This window comes from Sitophilus oryzae, unplaced genomic scaffold, assembly GCF_002938485.1.
Source record: "Sitophilus oryzae breed Bouriz unplaced genomic scaffold, Soryzae_2.0 scaffold_888_pilon_pilon, whole genome shotgun sequence".
Classification (NCBI taxonomy): Eukaryota; Metazoa; Arthropoda; class Insecta; order Coleoptera; family Curculionidae; genus Sitophilus; species Sitophilus oryzae.
This window is the reverse complement of record NW_022147514.1, coordinates 426,106-435,208: the sequence shown is the minus strand read 5'-3', so window position 1 is coordinate 435,208 and position 9,103 is coordinate 426,106. Positions and strand designations below refer to the sequence as shown.

General features: G+C 32.5%; 1 protein-coding gene across 1 annotated transcript; it reads right to left on the bottom strand.

The window, feature by feature from the left end:
- Nucleotides 1-1,168: 1,168 nt before the first annotated feature.
- LOC115890603 (transforming growth factor beta regulator 1) lies at nt 1,169-8,752 on the bottom strand. The gene is made up of 5 exons (XM_030910882.1): nt 8,412-8,752; nt 8,020-8,351; nt 7,792-7,962; nt 1,971-2,158; nt 1,169-1,392 (listed from the first exon to the last, which is right to left on the bottom strand). Exons 1-5 carry the CDS (start codon nt 8,517-8,519, stop codon nt 1,214-1,216), a joined length of 978 nt encoding a protein of 325 aa, XP_030766742.1. The 5' UTR covers nt 8,520-8,752; the 3' UTR covers nt 1,169-1,213.
- Between the last annotated feature and the right edge of the window lie 351 nt (nt 8,753-9,103).

The window sequence follows — 9,103 nt, the reverse complement described above, 5'->3', positions numbered from 1 at the left end:
GAGAAACGGAAGAGAGCTGATATGGAAGGTATAGTGAGAATCAACCTTTAAGTAGACATCGTTGGTTTTTCCCCTTACCCTTCAATAGTCACTGTCATGAATTCTATCGCTGGACAAACTATACCAGAGACCTAGGCTTATCGGTCAAAATCGCCATAGAAAGTAAAAATTGCGACTCTTTTGAAGGTGTTACAAGAGCAAAATAAATCGCCACCATAGTCTACCACCAGAAGTTGAATGCCTTCATTCCTTTCTGAATAGTTATGATTCTCATCTGTCAGGTTTCACAAGTTTCTTGGCTTCACTTACAGTCAAAGGAGATTTATATTAGTGTTTCTACAATAACAAGATGGAATATGGATCAGCCCAGAAAAATCTTCACAGCAGCTTCAGACAAAATGAGGCAAAAACTGTTATCCCTAAAACAATTTTAGAAGCAAGTTTGCAATATACCGAATGTTGCTAATTAATGAATTTGTGTTTATCATTAACAATCTATAATAATATTGGTCCCGTATACCCTGCTGGCAAGCAAAACCTTGTGTTGGTATTTACATGTATATGAGTGAATCGCTATAGCAATTACAGAGAGAGCAAAAATACGAAGTATTTATTACATAACCACTTAACCTGACGCTAGATTCCATGCGCTTGGGAAATACTTGCCTTCTGTCTTTATTCAGTACATCTAATTTTGCTAAACGTGTTGACCGTACTCTTTGTACACACGAAAATCGTCACCCAAGGTCAGAAATGTCAGCCCTAGTATAGCGTTTAACGCCTTGGGAGTAGCAAGTTACAGCTAGCCATGCTAGAGCCGTTCGGTATACAATTAAGGTAATGTAGCTAGCACTACGCTTCAACCGCCTATTATTATCTCAGGATTATGAATCCCAAGTACTCATTTAAGGCTGTGACGACCTAGGTATCCAAACTATTTTTGTTTTATTAAAAATAGTCCGCTGCTGAAATGCCGGCTCTAGGATTCCAACCCACAACCTTTAGATTGGTAGACGAGAGCTATATATCTCTACGCCACCGGGCACCGGCACCGGTATTACTACAATTTGCAAAAACTCGGGCGACAAAGTTTAAAATTATTCTTAATCTAAGGTTTAAAACTATAAAGGGAGAGGGACAAGTTAGAAATAAAAGTAAATATCACAGGTACATCATAACTTAAAGTTAACTTTATTATCATAATTTAAAACATTTAATCCATAAAATCACTGGGTTTTTGTAAAATATCTGGAGCCATTTTATATTTGCATAAATTTATACTTCTTTGCAAATAATCATAACTAAGACCAGCATCGTTATAGTCCTGACTAGATTCTGCACTCTTGGAAATTTCAAATCTGGTCCATTTATAATTAATACATTTTCTTGTACCTAAAATATTAAGGTACATGAAATGGCGTTAGTAGGATTAGGACGTTTCGACGTATATTCTCGATATAACTACTACCAAGGTTATGTCAAGAAAAGCTACCTTTTTAAATCTATGAAAAATAGTACAGTGTGATCGAAAAGAAAAACGGCGTCAGCGATGGCTATTCGATGGCTTACTGTGTGGGAGCGGGAAAAAGCAATATTTCCAATGTTATCAATCTTGCGGTAATATTACGCAATATTAGCAAAGTTACCGGTAATATTACCCTTTACATTATTAGGCACGTCACTGTTTCAATTCCGTGTTTAAAATAGATTGTATTTCTTTTTTCCATTTAATATATTTCTGGTGGTATTTTAAATAAAAAAAATTGTCAAAACCATCGTTAACATTTTTCGAAGAATCCAAATTATTTTAGGGAAAAAGGATCCAATTTATTGGAAGAAAAAAATACCTGTTAGATAAATCGGTCGAAATTCGGTTCATCGTTGAAACTTTTTACGAATTTCCGGTTAAATTAGCCATATTGTTTTAGGTTGAAAAATTATGAAACTCTAACATTAAATACATTACATACCTGGAGAACTTTGTAGTAAATGCAAAACTGTGGGATGTGTTAAACCAAAGAATTCATTTCCTCTTGGTCTGGTGCTTACAACATTGAGAGACAAAGAATCGTTGATTTTTTGTAAAAGCAGTGTATGACAAATATCAGGTGTGTCACCGACAATAGATGGACTTTCATCATCGCATGCTATTTCAAATCTAAAAACATACAAGTAATGACGTATGTCTCACAATACACTATCGTCATACTAGAGTAGCCGCATATGAAAATGTTCTGTATTCTCTATTATACAGGGTGGCGCACCTCATTCGCCTCGGTTAATTATACGAAAACGAAAAGATGTAGAAACAAAATATTTTATGGGTATATGTGAGGAGACAATGTGCACAATTTAAAATTATTTTGAAATATACAGGGTGTTTCAGAATTAAGATCCATACCAAAGTTATATTTTTTCTTATGGAACACCCGGTATTTTATTTCATTTTTGGATTCTTGCGCCCAAAAAAAGGCATTTATTATAAGGTTTAAATATGTTTAAAATCTATAGCTTTTGAGATATTTAAAGATATTTAAATTTGCATGCTACAATACAGAATAGATTGGTATTGCTTCCTTAAATTTATACAGGGCTATAAAAAGTTGCTGATCTATTTTAAGGATATATTTTATATAAAAACTTCATTATTTCGAGTTTCGCAGAGCTGGTAGTGTAGTTTATAAAAAACCTATTAGGCAGAAACCTGTCGTTGAAAGTGACAAAAAAAGGAATTTGCCGTAATTGGCTTTTTTATTGAAAATCCATATATCTACAAGTCATCGTAAAATAACTCACAATAAACATCCAAAATATCTCGGAGTTACTCTGGATAGGACGCTTACATTTAAAGAACACTTGACAAGAATGACGGCAAAGTTGAGAACACGTAACAACATACTTCAAAAATTATGTGGCACAACTTGGGGCTCATCAGCATCCACCCTGAGATCCTCTGCGCTGGGTTTGGTGTATCCTGTAGCAGAATACTGTGCTCCAGTGTGGCTTAATAGCAAACACACCCGTATGGTTGATCTTCAATTAAACCAAACTATGCGCACTATATCAGGGACAATTCGACCAACACCTACAATATGGCTGCCCACTCTTAGCAACATAGCTCCTCCCAATTTGCGCCGAGAACATGCCTTGGTCAGAGAGTTTACTAAAATAATGAATAACCCTCAGCTGCAGGTCCATGATGACGTACCACACATCCAGGGAAATCGACTACGATCAAGACACCCTCCATTGAAGACTGCACATGAGCTGCACCAAAATAATTTTGATATAAATGAGCAATGGAGAGAGAAATGGGAAAATGAGGCAGCTTTAATGTACCATGGTCTACCGTACGTTATTAATGAACCTGCAGGATTCGACCTTCCCCGTCGAACAGGGACAACTCTTAACCGCATCAGAACTAACTGCGGAAGATGTGCCGACTCTCTAAATAGGTGGGGAAAAGTCCCTTCAGCCGCATGCGACTGTGGAGCTGACAGGCAGACTGTCAAACATATAGTGCAAGACTGCCCAATAAGAGCATATACGGGCAACTCAGAAGATTTCCTTATGGCTACTCAGGAGGCAATTGATTATATACAAAGACTGGATTACATATTTTTTTGTTGTTTATGCAGTTTTTTTATATACATTTTTTTTGTTGTTTATACCATTCTGTGTCCTATAACTTAAGATACTGTGATGTAAGCCATACGCTAAATAAAAAAATAAAATAAATCGTAAAATAAATCAAAGAACTACTTCTTCGTTTTTCTTGATAGAATAATAAATACATTAATATAATAACATTAAATAATAATAAATACGTTAATAAATATTATTTATTAAACTATTGTAGGTAAATTAAATAAAAGTAAACTGGTATAAATTTAAATAATTCCATAAACTAATTTCGATTTTGAAAATAGCTACTAACTGTCACTAGAAACTTGCCATCATGACACTAGCCCTCTTGGCTGCCATTGTATTGAAAAATTGCTCTTTATTCAAAATCTGAGCTCGATAAATATAGGAAAGCCTAATAGAGTTTGAAAGAGCATTTTAATTTCCTTGGATTTATTTTAAAAAATACAGGGTGTTGTATTTGAAATAACGAAGTTTTTATATAAAATAAATTCTTAAAATATATCAGCAATTTTTGATACCCCTGTATAAATTTAAGGAAGCAATAACATTTTTCTGTAGAGTTTATTTCTCTACCTTTAAACTCAGCACAAGAATTAATTCTGAAAAGTAATACACAGGGTGTTAATAATCTATTCTATTGTAGAATGCAAATTTAAATATCTTTAAATATCTCAAAAACCAAAGATTTTAAACATACTTAACCCTTATAATAAATGCCGTTTTTTGGGCCCAAGAATTATAAAATACCGGGTGTTCCATAAGAAAAAATATAACTTTGGTATGGATCTTAGTTCTGAAACACCTTGTATATTTCAAAATAATTTTAAATTGTGCATGTTGTCTCCCCACATATACCCATAAAATGTTTTGTTTCTACATCTTTCCGTTTTCGTATAATTAATCGAGGCGAACGAGGTGCGCCATCCTGTTTTACATATGGTGTTTTCAACGCTAAAATGCTAGACAGAGATCATATGCCGCGACCGCACATGCAAATGCCCCATGTGCGGTCGCGGCATTAGGTGGCTTTGATAAAAATTCACTGTTGGAAGAGCTATACGGAAGCCGCTATTGTATAATACCGCGAATATCTGCGAAACCGTTAAAAATTTAGGAACATTTTAAATACAAAAAATGTTCGATTTTTAATTCTGCAGCTACAATAAAAAAAAATATACAGGGTGTTGTTTAAAAAAAATGAGATATAGCATTTTAAATAATGCGATGTTGGCGACACCATTAAAATTACCCTGTATAAGATAATGTAAATTTTATTTCGCAGGTGTATTCTGTTATCCTTGGTGTTTAGGAAAATATATCTATATATAAACTAGTTGAAGTCTGGCGCATCCGCCACGACATCAAGAAAAGAAAATACTTTTTATTTTTTTTTTAATTAAATGAAAAACAAAAAATCCGGCGACGACAGTTTTTAGAAGAGCCAATTAGCTATCTTTTAGTAAAAAAAGCAACTTTCTAGAGCAAGTCGTTACTTCAGTAGAGACGACACAGATAAACATTAGCATTTTATATATGTAGATATTAATAAAATTAAATTCACTTCAGTTTTGTAAGTAAGGTTTTAGTAAATAAGAAATAGAATGGCAACACCGCATAATTCTTCAAATAAAGATAGTGTACTATATGCAGAATTTTATGCTGAACCAATTATCTACAGAAAAATGGGGGGTGCAATTTAAAAAAAAACTTAAAACTTTATCATATATTTTTTGTGACAAAATATTTTTAGGATATGGCCCTTTATAAACCATGCTACATCAATCTGTATACAACTTTATTTCATATCTTCGATAACGACGATAATATTGGACTTCCTTGCACGAATGCTACCCCGTATAAGTATACAGGTGGTATACCTATTGTTAGTATGTTGGTATACAGGTAGTACCTATGTTGGTATACAGGGTGTCCCAGGCTGAGCGAGCATTAGAAGTTTCTAGAGAACCACAATATCTAGATCGGAGATTTTTTACACCTCATTGTTTTACAATGAGATCTATCGATTAAAAATATTTTCAATATGGCGGCACTTCCGGAAATACTGGAAGTTGACAACAAGTTTCTTATTTTAAATGGGTGCCCCCATTTTTGATTACATACTTAAATTCTCTGTAAAAAATTATGAATTTTGATATTAGCACTCTATACCAAACATTAACCGTTTTTGAGAAAAAAATATTTAACATTTTTGGACGAAAAAAATACCTGTTAAAAATATGTGTATAGCCTAAGCGTCAAATTTAATGATTACCACAGCCACTGTGGAAATGTATATTTTTTCACTTTGTAGTTTTATACAGGTACGGACGAAAAGTTATTACCCTTCAAATCAGTTAAAACACATGTAAGTGGCGCCCCCTACAAATAGGAGTCATATTGACATCAAAATCACATTTCTCATGTCAAAAAACTCCCAGACACAAATTTTCATCGAAATATTGACGTTACTTCAGAAACGAAATGTTTAGTTTCGGAGATACAGGGTGTAGAAGTTTCATTTTCATTTCGAGATTTTTTCCAAATAATTTCTGAAGTAACGTCGATATTTGGATGAAAATTGGTGCCTAGGAGTTTTTGGACATGAAAAATTTGATTTTTATGTAAAAAAATATACATTTGCGACGTTTTTTACGTATAAAAGGTCTCTTGGTAAAAATCGCTACAAGCAATGGCTTTCGAGATATTTGGAACCAAAACACAAAACATCCCCCTTTAGAACTATTTCTTTAATGGACATAAGCGGGAGTAAAAGCCCAACCGCCCGAACAAACACTAGAGGCGCCACCGGTCATCAAATGGTGTAAAAATTGCGAAAATTTAATCATCTAATTTTGACACAAGGGCAGCAATTTTGACACATTGTTTTCAAACTATATTATTAGACTTTGTTGTATTTTGTGAATGTATAAATGTTTTCTTAGTATAAAGTTGCATTATAGTAATTCAAATTATATTACATACTATATTACATATTCAAATTATATTACATACATATTAAAGATTCAAATATCATGACATATATGTCAGTTGCCGTCTAAAATGTCATCTTGATAACAAAAAGTTAGTTATTGTCAAAAGTAGTTAAAATCATGTTAAAATATTAAAATTTACAAGTTATAATTAGATATTTTATATTATTTCAACAACAAACACATAATAGTACAGCGTAATGTTGATATGCAGGTCCAAGACAAAAAGTGCCGTTATATTTATCAGTTTTCGTTGTCAGCCGCGGAAGTTTCAGTGATTTTAGTGTTGTCGGATATTTTTATTTGTGAAATAGAAATATTGCGTTTGGATTACAAAACTAAAAGTGGAAGTTTTATTGCAATGTAAGTAAGCGTTTGTCCATTTTATATTTAACTTTTTTCATACCTACGACAAATATACATATATTGAAATTTTATAATTCGTTTTATTTAAAAAATGTTAGAAAATAAGCTTCTAATCCTGTAATTGACATAATTGTTATGTAATATATTCCATTTAAATGTAATATATTACTTTACAATTAAAAAAATGTAAATTTATAAAATATATTAAAAATATATACAGGCATTAATTGAAATTTTTTGAGTGCGAACAAACACGAGAGGCGCTTTATTGTTTACTTTCATTTTTTAACATGGCAGACAAAGTTCTAAAGGGGGATGTTTTGTGAACCAAAATTATCAATACCTGTCATCTGTCATCATTGACATAAATTAAACATGTGGATTAGATAGTTATTAGGCTGAAATCATAGATTTTAAATAATTTTGTCCTAAAAGTTCAACAGACCCTGTTTAATCATCATTTTTTCGAAGAAAAATTTCTGTTATTTTGTGTCAATAATAACATGTATTGACTATTTCTATTCTAATTACCTTGGTTGCTCTTTATTGCAACAATATTCAAATTTTTATTAGCAAACTTTAGATTCGAATTCAGCACATCAAAAAATATAATAAACAGAAGAAATTTGAACTACCCCAAAACTTTCCTCCAAAAGGCTGTTTTTAGTACAATATGACTAGATTAATAGCAAAATAGTAAGTTTACTGTAGAAAAAAATTGTAAAAAGCTATTTTTTCAGAATAATTTTTAAAAGATAGGTAAGTTTTCAGCTTAAATAGAACTTACATTGGTGTCTCACCATCATCTGAAATTTTGCAAGTGTATACACATTTCACAGTAGGATTTTTTAAGCTGCCATAAATTCTTGTGGACACATATCCAACTGGATAAATAGCATCTTCCGAGTGAAATTCTTGCCGATCAAAAACTACTTCTCCAAGAGAGTGAATTGTAAGTCTAAAAATATATGGAAATTACTGTGGTGTTTTGATATAATTTTTTGGATTGCTTTACCTTCCTAATTCAATTGGAAATATAGGTCTCCCATTATTATCCAAAGGAATAGGCTGAACAAATTTCTTCTTATTACTTTTAATACTGGGCCGTCTTGGTTTCAACGTGGATGGTCGTCTTTCTAAAGTTGAAGATTCCGATTTTTTCTTAGCTTTCTTTGTATCACTTACAATAGTTGACAGTGGTACACCCCCTCTAGCTGCGTTCTGTACTTGCACAGCAACTTGTGGCTCATATTCACAGAGCTTTCGAAGCAAAAATTTTCTTTCTTCTTTGCGCATTATTATTTTTGCTTGAACTTCTTCCAACTCATCAACTAAAGCCGCATTTTCCTACGATAAAAAACACAAGGCAAATTTGATTTTAAGTGTCAATGGTGTCTATAAAATTACGTGAACATATTCTACAATCATTCGCTTCAAAACGACGAGTTTTTGCTGATAACTTCCCGACCTGGAACGATTATTTTTGAAATGTTTTTGATGATCGAAATTCATCATTCAAATGACGTGATTTAATACGACAATGTAATATGATCAAGAACGGCTAAATTCTTACAAGGTAAACCCGGTAAACCGTGAGGTAAATAATAAATAAAGAAAGATACAAACACAGATATAAACAAACAAACAAACATAACCACAATCTGTCATCAGTCCTCCAACACCACCCCCTCCACTTAAAGCCATTCAACCTTTTCCAATATGGCGGAGATAGAAGTGCTTTATTTGGCGCGTATTTTAAACCTTGTTTTATTTCCTAATAGACATTTATCATGGACATTTTTATTATGGACAGTATAGGAAGTTACTTGTCTTAGTAAAAGCACAGAGTAAAAGCCTTGGTAAATGCTCTTGGAATTATAAATTACACTGGCTTGGATCAAGAAATATGGAATGTTTTTTCTATGTTTTGCAGCATTACACAAATGGGAATAAATTTAAACTATAATAGGCGAGGATAACTAAAAAATATAATATGTGTTTCAGAATTTTATTTTAATTCAATCAATTGATTTTATTTTTAAAAACTAAATACCTTTTTGGGGGTTCGTAAGTAAAATTTACGCCTTAGCTTAGTTTTC